The sequence below is a fragment of the Hylobates moloch genome, unplaced genomic scaffold, assembly GCF_009828535.3.
Source record: "Hylobates moloch isolate HMO894 unplaced genomic scaffold, HMol_V3 SCAFFOLD_24, whole genome shotgun sequence".
NCBI classification, from domain to species: domain Eukaryota; kingdom Metazoa; phylum Chordata; class Mammalia; order Primates; family Hylobatidae; genus Hylobates; species Hylobates moloch.
The window spans coordinates 24,552,676-24,567,556 of NW_026652299.1; the positions used below are offsets into that span (position 1 = coordinate 24,552,676).

The window sequence follows — 14,881 nt, forward strand, 5'->3', positions numbered from 1 at the left end:
ATGACAATAATGACAAAACCTATCAAAACCTCTGGGATACAGCTAATGTGTTGCTAAGAAGAAAATTCATACTCTTAAAGACCTACATCAAAAAGTCTGAAAGAGCACAGACAATCTAAGGTCACACCTCAAGGAATTAGAGAAACAAGAACAAATCAAATGTAAACCCAGCAGAAGAAAGGAAGTAACCAAGATCAGAGCAGAACTAAATAAAATTGAAACAAAAAATACAAAATATAAGTGAAACAAAAAGTTGGTTCTTTAAAATATAAACAAAATTGATAGACCATTAACAAGATAAACCAAGAAAAGAAGAGAGAAAAACCAAATAACCTCACTAAGAAACAAAACAGGATATATTACAACTGACACCACTGAAATACAAAAGATCATTCAAGGCTACTATGAACACTTTCACTCACATAAACTAGAAAACCTGGAAGAGATGGATAAATTCCTGGAAAAATACAACCTTCCTAGCTTAAATCAGGAAGAATTAGATACCCTGAACAGACCAATAACAAGCAGCAAGATTGTTCGGTAATTTAAAAATTACTCCCCAAAACAAACAAACAAACAAACAGTCCAGGACCAGACAGATTCACAGCAGAATTATATCAGACATTAAAAGAAGAATTGGTACCAATCCTTTTGACAATATTCCACAAGATAGAGAAAGAAGGAACGCTTCCTAATTCATTCTATGAAGCCTTCATTACCCTAAAACCAAAACCAGGAAAGGACACAACCAAGAAAGAAAACTACAGACCAATATCCTTAATGAACATAGATGTGAAAATCCTTAACAAAATACTAGTTATGGTGGATATCAAAAAGATAATCCACCATGGATCGAGTGGGTTTCATACCAGGGATGCAGGGATGGTTTAACATTCCCAGGTCAATAAATGTGATACAACACATAAACAAAATTAAAGACAAAAATCACATGATCATTTCAATAGATGCAGAAAAAGCATTTGACAAAATCTAGCATCGCTTTATAATTAAAACACTCAGTAAAATCAGCATACAAGGGACATAACTTAATGTAATAGAGGCCATCTATGACAAACTCACAGACAACATAATACTGAATGGGGAAAAATTGAAAGCATTCCCTCTCAGAACGGGAACAAAACAAGGATGCTCACTCTCACCACTCCTCTTCAACACAGTACTGGAAGTCCTAGCCAGAGCAATCAGACAAGATAAAAAAAAAGGGGAGGGGCATCCAAATCAGTAAAGAGGAAATCAAACTGTCCCTTTTTGCTGATGATATGACTGTTTACCTTGAAAATCCTAATGGCTCCTCCAGAAAGCTCCTAGAACTGATAAAAGAATTCAGCAAAGTTTCCAGATACAAGATTAATGTACACAAATCAATAGGTCTTCCTTACACCAACAGTGACCAATCAGAGAATCAAATCAAGAACTCAACCACTTTTGCAATAGCTGCAAAAAAAAAAAAAAAAAAAAACAATACTTAGGAATATACCTGACAAAGGAGTCAAAAGACCTCTTCAAGGAAAATTACAAAACACTGCTGAAAGAAATTATAGATGACATAAACAAATGGAAACACATCTTATGCTCATGGATGGGTAGAAACAATATTGTGAAAATAACCATACTGCCAAAAGCAATCTACAAATTCAATGCAATCCCCATCAAAATACCACCATCATTCTTCACAGAGTTAGAAAAAACAATTCTAAAATTCATGTGGAACCAAAAAAGAGCATGCATAGCCAGAACAAGACTAAGCAAAAAGAACAAATCTGGAGGCATCACACTATCTGATTTCAAACTATACTATAAGGCCATAGTCACCAAAACAGCATGGTACTGGTATAAAAAACAGGCACATAGACCAATGGAACAGAACAGAGAACCCAGAAATAAACCCAAATACTTAAAGCAAACAAAAATATAAAGTGGGGAAAGGACACCCTTTTCAACAAATGGTGCTGGGATAATTGGCTAACCACATGTAGGAGAATGAAACTTGATCCTCATCTCTCACCTTATAAAAAAATCAACTCAAGATGGATTAAAGACTTAAACCAAAAACCTGAAACTGTAAACATTATAGAAGATAACATTGGGAAACCCCTTCTAGACATTGGCTTAAGCAAAGATTTCATGACCAAGAACCCAAAAGTAAATGCAATAAAAACAAAGATAAATAGCTGGGACCTAATTAAACTAAAGAGCTTTTGCACAGCAAAAGGAACAGTCACCAGAGTAACCAGATAACCCACAGAGTAGGAGAAAATCTTCACAATCTATACATCTGACAAAGGAGTAATGTCCAGAATCTACAACAAACTCAAATCAGTAAGAAAAAAAATTCCATCAAAAAGTGGGCTAAGGATATGAAAAAACAATTCTCAAAAGAAGATGTACAAATGGCCAAGCACAAGTGATGCTCAACATCACTAATGATCAGGGAAATGCAAATCAAAACCACAGTGTGATATTACCTTACTCCTGCAAGAATGGTCATAATCAAAAAATCAAAAACTGTAGATGTTGGCATGGATGTGGTGATCAGGGAACACTTCTACACTGCTGGTAGGAATGTAAACTAGGACAGCTGCTATGGAAAACAGCATGGAGATTCCTTAAAGAAGTAAAAGTAGAAATACCATTTGATCCAGCAATCCTACTACTGGGTATCTACCCAGAGGAAAATAAGTCACTATTTGAAAAAGATACTTTCACATGCATGTTTATAGCAGCACAATTCACAATTGCAAAATCGTGGAACCCCAACAAGTGGATAAAGAAACTGTGGTGTATATATGATGGAATACTACTCAGCCATAAAAAGGAATGAATTAACAGCATTTTCAGTGACCTGGATGAGATTGGAGACTATTATTCTAAGTGAAGTAACTCAGGAATGGAAAACCAAACATCATATATTATCACTGATATGACAGAGCTAAGCCATGAAGGCATAAGAATGATACAGTGCACTTTGGGGACTTGGAGGGAAGAGTGGGAGGGTGGTGAAGGATAAAAGACTACAAATACAGTGCAATGTATACTGTTTGGGTGATGGGTGCACCAAAATCTCACATATCACCACTAAAGAACTTCCTCATGTAACCAAATACCACCTATACCCCAATAACTTATGGAAAAATAAAACAAAATAATAATAATAAAAATAAATAAATAAAAATAAAAGTTTTTTGTGTAGATTTTGTGGAATTGTCTATATAGATAGTCATGTACTCTACAAATAAGAACATTTTAATTTCTTTCTTTCCAAATTGTATGCCTTTTATTTCTTTTTCTTGCCTTACTGGACTGGATAGAACTTTCCAGTACTATGTTGAATAAGAAGGCAAGAACAGATATCCTTGCCTTGTTTCAAATCTTAAGGGAAAAGTGTCCTGTCTTTCACCACTAAGTATGATGTTAGCTTTAGATATTTTGTAGATGCAATTTTTTAAGTTGAGGAAGTTCTCCTCTATTTCTAGTTTGCTGAGAATTTTTATTATGAGTTTATTATTTGTTATGAGTCATTATGAATTATAATGATGAGAGTTTTACTATGAATTGGATTTTGGCAAGTGCTTTTTCTGCATAAATTTTATGATTTTTCTTCTAGCTTGCTGATCTGGTGGAATATATTGATTAATTTTAAAATACTGAACCATCCTTGCGTATCTGGAATAAATCCCACTTTGTTGTGGCATATAATTTTTTAAATATATTGCTTGATATTATTTACTAATTTTTTTATGGAAGTTTTTTTTGAAATTTTTATTTCTTTTCTTTTTTTTTTTCTTTGAGATGGAGTCTCGCTCTGTCACCCAGGCTGGAGTGCAGTGGCGCGATCTCGGCTCACTGCAAGCTCCACCTCCCAGGTTCACACCATTCTCCTGCCTCAGCCTCCTAAGTAGCTGGGACTACAGGCGCCCTCCACCACACCCAGCTGATTTTTGGTATTTTTAGTAGAGACAAGGTTTCACCGTATTAGCCAGGATGGTCTCGATCTCCTGATCTCGTGATACACCTGCCTCAGCCTCCCAAAGTGCTGGGATTACAGGCTTGAGCCACCGCACCCTGCCTGAAATTTTTATTTCTATTTTAAGTTCCAGGGTACACGTGCAGAATGTGCAGGTTTGTTACATGGGTAAATGTATGCCATGGTGGTTTGTTGCACCCATCAACCCATCACCTAGATATTAAGCTCAGAATGCATGAACTATTATTCCCAATGCTCTCCCTATACCCCCACACCCTGACTGGCCCCAGTGTGTGTTGTTCCCCTCCTTGTGTCCACATGTTCTCATTGTTCAGCTCCCACTTATAAGTGAGAACATGCAGTGTTTGGTTTTCTGTTCCTGCATTAGTTTTCTGAGGATAATGGCTTCCAGCTCCATCCATGTCCCTGCAAAGGACATGATCTCCTTCCTTTTTATGGCTGCATAGTATTCCATGGAGTAAATATACCACATTTTCTTTATCCAGTCTATCATTGATGGACATTTGGGTTGATTCCATGTCTTTGTTATTGTGAAGGGTGCTGCAATGAACATATATGTGCCATATATCTTTATAATAGAATGGTTTGTAATGGGATTGCTGGGTCAAATGGTATTTCTGGTTCTAGATCTTTGAGGAAGCACCACACTGTCTTCCATAATGGTTGAACTAATTTACATTCCCACCAACAGTGTAAAAGTGTTCCTATTTCTCTGGAACCTCATCAGCATCTGTTGTTTCTTGACTTTTTAATAATCCCCATTCTGACTGATGTGAGATGGTATCTCATTGTAGTTTTGATTTTCATTTCTCTAATTATCAGTGATGTTAAATTTTCTTTTCTTATATATGTTGGCTACATGAATGTCTTCTTTTGAGAAGTGTCAGTTCATGTCCCTTATTCACTTTTTAATGAGGTTTCTTTTTTCTTGTAAATTTGTTCAAGTTCCTTGTAGATTCTGAATATTAGACCTTTGTCAGATGGATAGATTGCAAAAATTTTCTCCCACTCTGTAGGTTGCCTGTTCACTCTGATGATAGTTTCTTTTGCTGTGCAAAAGTTCTTTAGTTTAATTAGATCCCATTTGTCAATTTTTGCTTTCATTGCAGTTGCTTTTGGCAATTTCCTCATGAAATCTTTGCCCATACCTATCTCCTGAATGATATTGCCTAGATTTTCTTCTAGGCTTTTTATAGTTTTGGGTTTTACATTTAAGTCTTTAATCCATCTTGAGTTAATTTTTGTATAAGGTGTAAGAAAGGGATCCAGTTTCAGTTTTCTGCATATGGCTAGCCAGTTTTCCCAGCACCATTTATTGAATAGGAGATCCTTTCCCCATTGCTTGTTTTTGTCAGGTTTGTTGAAGATCAGATGGTTGTAGATGTGTGGTCTTATTTCTGAGTTCTCTATTCTGTTCCATTAGTCTATGTGTCTGTTTTTGTACCAGTACTATGCTGTTTTGTTTACTGTAGACTTGAAGTCTGGTAGTGTGATGCCTCCAGCTCTGTTCTTCTTGCTTAGGATTTTCTTGGATATACAAGCTCTTTTTTGGTTCCGTATAATTTTAAGATAGTTTCTTCTAATTCTGTGAAGAATTTCAATGGTAGTTTAATGGGAAATGCATTGAATCTATAAATTACTTTGGGCAGTATGGTCATTTTCATGATATTGATTCTTCCTATTTATGAGTATGAAATATTTTTCCATTTGTTCATGTCCTCTCTGATTTCCTTGAGCAGCAGTTTGTAGTTCTCCTTGAAGAGGTCCTTCACGTCCTCTATTAGCTGTATTCCTAGGTATTTTATTCTCTTTGTAGCAATTGTGAATGGAAGTCCATTCACGATTTTGTTCTCTGCTTGTCTTTTACTGAAGATTTTTGTGTCAAAGTTCATCAGATAGTTTTGTTTGTTTGTTTGTTTTTATTGGACTATCTTTGATTTTTGTATTAGGATCATTCTGACCTCATAAAATGAGTTAGAAAGTGTTTCTTCCTTTTCTATAAGAGGTTGTGTAAAATTGATGCCAACTGTTCTTTAAATGTTTATTAGGATATGCTAGTAAAACTATCTGGGCCTGAATATTTCTTTTCTGAGAGCTTTTAAATTAAAATTTAGATTTATTTAACGATTATAGATATTCAGATTATCTATTTCACCTTTGCTGAGTTTTGGTAGTTTGTGGCTTTTCAGGAACTAGCCCATTTCCTTTAAATTGTGAGCATAAAGTTAGTGATAGTATTTTCTTATTTCCTTTTTAATGGCTGCAGGATCTGTAGTAATAGCACCTGTTTCATTTCTGACATTGGCTATCTGTGTCTTCTTTCATTTTTATTTTTGTCAGTCTTGCTAGAGATTTGTCAAATTTATTGACTTTGTTCAAAGAGCTAGCTTTTGTTTCATTGATTTTTCTCTATATTCCTATTTTAAATTTTATTTATTTATATTCTTATCTTAATTATTTCCTTTTCTGGTGATTAGGAATTATTTTGTTCTTTTCTAATTTCTTGAGGAAAAAACTTAGTGTGTTGATTGGAGGCCTTTTTTATTTTTGGTGTAAGCAGTTCGTGCTATAAATTGTCTTTTCAGAGCTGCTTTTGTTTTATCCCATAAATTTTAATATATTGTATTTTCATTTCCTTTCATTTCTATTTTTAAATTTTTTTTGATACTTTCTTAATGACCCATGCATTATATAGAAGTCCTTTTTTTAAATGTTCCAAATGTTTGGAGATTTTCCTGTTGCCTATCCATTGTTGATTTTTATTTTTATTGCATTATCAGCAAATAACACATTCTGTATGACCTTGGTTTTTTTTTCATTTTGTTGAAATTTGTTTTATGACCTAGGATATGGTCTATTTTGGTGAATGTTCCATGAGTCCTTGAAAAGGATGTACATTCTGCTGTTGCTACCTGGAGTATTCTGTGTGTTCATTAGATACTATCAGTCAGTCGTGTAGTGTTTAGTTCTTCTGTAACTTTGCAGAGTTTCTATCAATTGCTGAAAGTAGGTGTTAAAGTCTTAATTATAATTATGTATTGTCTATTTCTTTTTTCAGTTAAGTCAATTTTTGCTTCATGTATTTTGAAGTTCTATTGTTTGATTTCTTATTTATAGCACATAGTTGGATTATGTTTTTTAATATAGTTTGGCAGTATCTGTCCTCTGATTTAGACCATTTATACCAAAACTAATTATTGATATGTCAGGGCTTAAATCAGCCATCTTATTGTGTGTTTTCTGTTTTTTCTTTGTTTCCCATTCACGTATTTCTCTTTTCTTGCCTTCCTGTGGATTATTCGAACAATTTTTAGAATTCTATTTTGATTTATTTATAGTGTTTCTCTACTTATTGCAATATATATATGGAACTTATCATAACCTGGCTATTGCAATATATATACAGAACATATCAACATTTTACCATTTTGAGTCAAGTGTAGAAATCTTACTTTCATTTATGTTCTTTAGCCTTCTCCACTTTTTAAATATAATTGTCATATTTCCATTACATTCACTGAACACCACATCAGATGGTATAATTTTTGGGTTAAAAATCAAATGTGATTTTTAAAACTCATGAGGAGAAGGATGTTGTAGTATATATCCCTATTTTTACTTGTTCTATTATTCTTTCTTTTTTGAAATTCTAGTTTACTATATCATTTCCTTTCTGTTAGGGGAACTTCCTCTAGTCATTCTTTAAAGTTAGTTCTGCCAGCAAAAGATTCTCTTCCTTTCTCTTCCTCTGAGAGTGTCTTTGTTTCTTGTCCATTCCTGCAGTGTATTTTTATTGGCAATATAATTCCTGGTTGACAATTCTTCTTTTTCAGAACACAGAATAAGCTGTACCACTTACAACTGCTCTCCATAGTTTCTGATGAGAAATTTTCTGTCATTCAAATTGGTATTCCTGGCCAGGCACAGTGGCTGATGCCTGTAATCCCAGCATTTTGGGAGGCTGAGGTGGGTGGATCTCTTGAGGTCAGGAATTCAAGACCAGCCTGGACATCATAGTGAAACCCTGTCTCTACTAAAAATATAAAAATTAGCCGGGTGTGGTGGTGTGCACCTGTAATCACAACTACGTGGGAGGCTGAGGCACAAGAATCACTTGAACCCAGGAGATGGAGGTTGAAGTGAGCAGAGATCATGCCAGTACACTCCAGCCTGGGCAACAGAGTGAGACACCATCTCAAAAAAATATATATTCCTTTATAAGTAATGTGCCATTTGTCTCTGGCTGCTTTCTAGATTTTTCCTTTTTCTTCAGATGTTTAATTTTCTCTGCCTTTTTACGTTTTCAATTTTTTAGTTATGAAGTGTCTTGATATGGATTTCTTTGAGTTTATCGTGTTTGGGATTTTGACAGTTTCTTTAATCTGCAGGTTTAGATCTTCCACAAAATTCGGGGAATTTTTAGCCATTATTTCTTTGAATATTTTTTAAGCCTCACACTTTTTCTAGGAATTAAATGATATGAATTTTAGATGTTTTGTTACTGGCCCACAGGTCTCTGAGGCTCTGTTCATGTTTGTTTGTTTGTTTGTTTTCCCAGCTGATTTTCTATTTTTAAGATGTGTAATTTCTATTGTTCTATCACTGAGTTAACTGATTCTTTCCTCTGTCACATCTATTACACTATTCAGCTCATCTACTGAGTCTTTTTTCTTTAATTGGTATTTTTTAGTTCAATAGTTTCCATTTGCTTCTTTTTTTATATGTTATACTTTTTTGGTGAGCTTTTAAAAAATTTATCTCAAGAATAGTTTTAATTGCTCACTAAGGCATTTTGTTACAGCTGCTTTAACATTCTTGTGGAATAGTTTTAACATCTGCGTCATCTCAATGCTGGTATCTCTTGATTGTCTTCTCTCATCTGAGTTGTGATTTTCTCTATTCTTGGTATGACGAGTGATTTTCCATTATATAATAGATGTTTTGTATAGTATGTTAGGAGATTCTGGGTCCTATTTAAAACTTCTATTTCAGTAGACAGTCACACAGTCACACAGTTTAGGTTTATTATGTAGGTTCTGGCCTACTTGTGTGGGCTATGGTACAATGACAATTTAGTTTTCAGAGGCCTGTCCGTGTTATTTTGGTCCACTTTGTTTACCTGGTGCCATTAGTGTTCTTGCTGGTCCCCTGCTGGTCTTTCCTGCAGGGCAGAAGGCACGTTCCAGTACTGCCTGGTGCTATCAGGTAGGAAGTGAGATACATCAGGCCCAAAGGGAAGACATCACTTCTCTGGGTCTGCTCACCAGACAGCCCAATGCTAGGGTAGAGTGGGGACTTCTGCTCAATGTCCACTAGTGTTATAGCATGGGAGGAGGACACCCTACCAGCACTACCTGCTACCCCAGCAGGTGGCAGACCTGGAAAGACTAGAATTTATGTGCAGGCTTTTTTTCTTCATTGGGATCTTTTACAGACTTGAAACATTATTTTTATTTCCCTCTGGAGCCATGTTTTCACTGTGGGTCAGACAATAGAGCTGTCAAATTTCTGAAACCTGCATGCCTAAAATCCTTGCCCATACTCACCAAGGTTTACTCCAGGGAAGCCCATTTTTATTGACTAGCAGCTGTTTTTATCCTCTCATGTCAAGCAGCTCTTCCTCTTTGGTCAAACCTGATCCAGAATAGATGTTTTCTTTATAGTTTCTTCTACCTCTAAGAGATGAAATGAACAGTGTAGAGGCTAAAGACTTCATCAGACCCTCCATTTTGTACAGAGTGAGTTATATAGGCCTACAGGTTCAACATTCCCAGTTTCTAAAATACTTTGCCTCTATGCCAGGTGGTAGCTCTGAATTTAAAAAGTATTCTGGGCCTGGATGGCTATCCATGAACTATTGTCACAGTATTACCACACCTTATTTTTCCTCATTGTATCCTTACTCACGTGCCTTCCACCACGCTCTGACCATATGGTTTTAAAATATCTGTATTTTCCATGCATGCTCCAACCTCTGACCTCCGTAATACCTGTGTCTCTGAAGCACAATTTACCTTTCCATTTCCATGATGTTATATTTCATAAAATTTAGCACTGTCCAAAAACAGTGCTGTCCCTGACACTGTATTTGCCAATTTGCCATCCACCACCTTGTGTTAAATGTGAGGCTCCCCTTGTGTGTTAATCATCTTCATCATTAAGGTTGCATGTATCTCGAGGCCCTGAGTTGCATTCCTGATGTTCTTTCAACACTTCTAAACTCCATACATGTTCAGCATCCAAACCTCTGCAGCCACTCATTCTTTCATCTATTCAGTCATCATCTTCCCAGCATATTGTTTGCCAAATACCATGTTGGTGCTGGAATACAGCTCAAAGAGCTTCCAGGCCATTTAGGGAGAGAGAGACGTAAATATACACAATCCAGGGTAATCAGTGCAATGGCAGAGAGAAAGAGTGATGTGGGAGAGCCAAGGGGGATTCCACCCAGCCGAGAGGAACCAGAGAAGGTGTCCTGAAGCAGGAAGGGCTCTACTGAACTTCCAAAGGATGAGCAGAAATTAGTCTTGTGAAAGGGAAGGAGGAGAGCCAGTACTCAGGGGACATACATTGCCCCAAGTCAGAAGAATGCCACCAATTGTCATCTGGCCTGGCCATTGGTCAGGATCCATGTTAAGGTGTGACATGGAAGTGCAGCCACAGGAGAGCTGGCCAGAGGGGTTTCAGGTGCCAGGTTGGGGCAGTGAGTCCCCCACTGAAGGGCTGAGAGCAGGGAATGACTTGGCCAGGTTATGTGTTGTGGGGCTTACTCAGGTTGCTATGTGAGCCTGGATGCTGGGGGGTAGGGTGCAGAGGAGATGGGGCACTCCATGCTAAACTGAGTATACTCGAGTACCACTAGCTAAACAACCAACCCACCAACAAAACCACTCCTCTCTGTGCTGCCAGAGCTACCCCTAGACCATTGTTCATCTGGGCAATTCTCAAGCAGGGGTTCCTGCTGTGCAGGGGTTGGAAGGAATATCAGCAGGGTAAACACAGGAGCTGCAGGTGATAGGAAAAGATCTGGGGTTTAAGTGCATCTGTCACAGTAGTTAAAACCCACCTGCCCCATCACAAAAGCAAACATGCTTGGGCACACATTCCCTTAGGCTGCTTCATTATTATCTGTTTCTCTTTCAGATGTGCCCTTGGGGCCCATTTCAACTGGATCTTTCCCAGGGGCAGTGGTCAGTGCAGGCTAGTGAGGCAAGCTCAGGCCTTGAAGCTAGACCAACCTGGGGTCACATGCCCGCTGTGTCACCTGCCACCTTAACTTTTTAACCCCAGCTCTCTCCTCTGTAAAGGAGCGTAACCATGCCGACCTTGCAGGGTTGCTGCAATGGTTAGAGATGATGTTGGTAAATGTCTTGTGTGGAATAGGTGCTCATTTAATGTGAATGGAAGGAACTGCAGGGCCTTCTGCAGTCTAGGGCCCTCCCTTTAATACCCTTAAACAAGACGGAGTAACAGCTGACGAAAGACTAGAGTCAGGACTTCCAGGCAAGAACTATTACAGCCTCTTTTGTAATGTCACGAACTGGAAACAGCTCATCAAAAGGGAAATGTTAGCATGAACTGTGGCTTTTGTCTCTAAGGAATATCAGGCAGCCAATCTCTCTCTACAAGGAAAACTAGGAAAATGTCCATGAAAATCTTTCATTGTAAAAAGCAATGTGTGGTATTTTATGTACTATGATATCGTTTGTAAGATTAAAAGAAAAAAAGGCTTTCTCAGACTATATGGGTTTGTAGGATTTCTGGGCAGGAGGGATGGGAGGAAGACCACACCCCAGAGTGCTAATAGAGCTTATCTCATTGGGTTAGGACCTTAGGGGGTTGAGGGACGATTATTAATCCTTGTTGGGTCCTGTACATTATTTGATAAAATATATCAAGCGTGTTTTACTTTTATAATTTACAAATCTTAAGAAAAAAAAAAGAGCTAGACATGAATTCCAGATCTGCTTCTTATAACCTAATAAGTTATTTAATTTCTCCAAGCCTCACTACTTGTTTGCTAAATGGGAACTCTCAAAAAAAAAAAAAAATGGGAACAACCCTCCTCCTCTCAGAGTTTTGAAATTTAAACACATTAATTCATAATTTATTCCACAAACATAGATTGAGAACCCAGCAGAGCCAGGCACCATGCTGGGGCTTCACCGGTGAACAAGGTTGATAAGACACCTTTTCCAGCAAATGATATATGGCACAGATGTTTATTTGCCCAGCCACACAGATGAGTAACCAACAGTGGCAATTTTTGCTTTGTGGCAAGAAGGAGGATCAGGGGGATGATTTGGGGGTCATGAGCTTTTGGTGTCTTTCCCAGCTGACCTCACAGGGTGCCCCCTGCTCACATGGAGTAGGGCCTGGGGCAGGTGGGGACTCCCTGTGCTGTGTTCTCTGCAGCAGCCACCTTCCTCCTGGCTTGTATTTCAGATCCAAAGCCCAAGAGGAGAAATGGGGTGAACTTTTCCCTGGCTGTGGTGGTCATCTACCTGATCCTGCTCACCGCTGGCGCTGGGCTGCTGGTGGTCCAAGGTAAAGCAGGCTTGGTCCTGTGTAGTCCCTCCTGGGGGAGTGGGGTGACCCAGTTGGGCCCCTCAGATGAAGGGCACAGGTTGATGGAGAGCCTTGGACCACTGCTCCCATCTGCTGGGAGAGGGTCTCAGCCCCTGGCAGCCACAGTGATGAGAAGAGTGAAGAAGGCAGTGTATGTTGTGTGTATGTGTGCATGAGAGAGGGACAGAGAGACATTGAGAATGCACTTGTGAGCCTATGTGTCTAAGCAGTGAAAGACACAATAATTTCACACAGGGTATGACACACACATCTGACATCTAAGACTCCCAGCCTCTGAGTGGGAAGGGCTTTGCTGATCCAAGTGTCCATTTGAACATGATTTTACTTTTGAAGTATTCCCAATCTAAAGGTTAAAGTCATGAAGTCATTCCATGAGCAGACACTGAAGTCACTCAAGAACGCTGAATGAGCAGTTGTCATAAACACGTCGTGTGTGTATTAAGATCACACACGAATGCTGCTTGCACATATTTAGGTCAGACCAGCATGTTAGCTGTCATGCATCTACACCCAGAGCATGCAGGAAGGTCTTAACTGCCTGAAGGTTGGAGATTGATTGTGGATGCAGTAGGCACAGCTTTAGGCCACGCAGAAATGTTTTGTGTTTGTGCAGTATCATGCCTGAGTGTGGAGCGCACATAGTCAAGATGTAGAAAAGGCTGTGTGCTCACGCTAGGTCCTGACAGTGTGTGGAATTTGTATTTACAAATTCAGGGCCCATAGAAGTTATGCACACATGACACACGAATGTCAGGGATATGCTCAAATGCCTCAGTCCCTAAAAGAATGCTGTGGGGTGGGGCCCAGTTCTGAATCTGCAGGCGCGGCTCCGGGTCCTGGAGATGTATTTCCTCAACGACACTCTGGCGGCTGAGGACAGCCTGTCCTCCTTGCTGCAGTCAACACACCCTGGAGAACACCTGGCTCAGGGTGCATCGAGGCTGCAAGTCCTGCAGGCCCAACTCGCCTGGGTCCGTGTCAGCCACGAACACTTGCTGCAGCGGGTAGACAACTTCACTCAGAACCCAGGTTTGGCCTCCTCCCCTCTGGGTTGGGACTTCTCAACAGAGGTCTGGGAGACAGCAGGATCAGGAACCAGGAAATTAAGGGCCCTGTCCAAGCAAAGTGTGACCTCCCAGAGCCAGGGACTTAGAGCAACCAGCTCAATGCCAAGTCTGAACCCAGAGTCCCCACATGGATCCAGAATGTCTGGGAGGGAGGGTAAAACACAGAGCCTGGGGTGGTTCCCTGGACCACTCCCCCACAGCTGACTTACACTGACATGAGGTTGGGGAGAGAGCACCTGAAGGCACCAAACTAGTTCAGACAATGTGGGGACTTTGTGGGGAGGAGGACACCCGGACCTGCTGGGGGAAATGTGGGGACTTGGGTGGTAGGGCTGCAGGCTGGGGAAAACTGAGCCAAGGGTGAAAACCCCAGGGGTGCCCCTTCCCTCGGTGCTCTCAGGGCTTTGCAGCTGCACCCTCTCCTCTCTCAGGCTGCCCCAAAATGGGAAGAGCCTCGCCCCCAGACAGTTTCAGCAAAACCAGCTGTTGGTGTGGCCCAACTGTTGTAGGGTTTACCCTGTGACACAGAGCTCCAGCCCCAGCAGGGTTCCTTGCTCTGGGCCCCGTGTGAGCTGAGGCTTAGGAGGGTGATCCCATGGCTGGGTCCTGTGACCAAGGGATACACCCAGCACAGGACCCAGGAGGCAAATCCCTCCAGAGGCTGTGGCCTCCCCAGGGAGAAACGATGAAGGCTGAGTGAGGGTGTGAGGAAGGGCAATAGCTGTGGGCAGGTGGATGGAGTCCAGGTTCAGACACTCAGACACCGTGGGAGTGTCTCTTCCTTCCTTGAAATGTGAAGGAGCTCATTTTGACCAATACGAAGGGGTTCCACCTCCTCAGGCTGGTTTGAAGCAACCTCCTTTCCCCACCTCCCAGGCTCCCAGGGATCTACGGGTCTCGCGGTACAATCGGCTAGTTGCAGCTAAGCATCTGGCTCTTTCCAAGGACTCTTTCCCAAAAAACAGCCAGGTGTTTGGCTCCTGTTGTCCAAACCCCCACAGTCTGATGGGAGCGCCACACGGGAGGGCTTACCCTCCCACTGCAGAGCCTGGGCACTCTCAGTTGGGGCTAGGGCCAAGGGTACCCCACAGCTCAGCTGCAGCTCACTCTCTTTCCCTTGCAGGGATGTTTGGAATCAAAGGTGAAAAAGGCGCCCCAGGTAGGTTCATTTCCACTCAGACCCACCCTGATCTTTCCCCAAAACCTCCCCAAAAGGGCC

General features: G+C 40.2%; 1 protein-coding gene across 1 annotated transcript in view; it reads left to right on the forward strand.

The window, feature by feature from the left end:
• The window catches only part of MARCO (macrophage receptor with collagenous structure), a 50,350-nt gene that overhangs the window by 11,517 nt on the left and 23,952 nt on the right, over positions 1–14,881 (forward strand). The window contains exons 2-4 of the mRNA XM_032145576.2: positions 12,452–12,553; positions 13,403–13,624; positions 14,786–14,821. Of these exons, the coding sequence (XP_032001467.1) occupies positions 12,452–12,553; positions 13,403–13,624; positions 14,786–14,821 (360 nt within the window). The remainder of the gene's footprint in view (positions 1–12,451; positions 12,554–13,402; positions 13,625–14,785; positions 14,822–14,881) is intronic.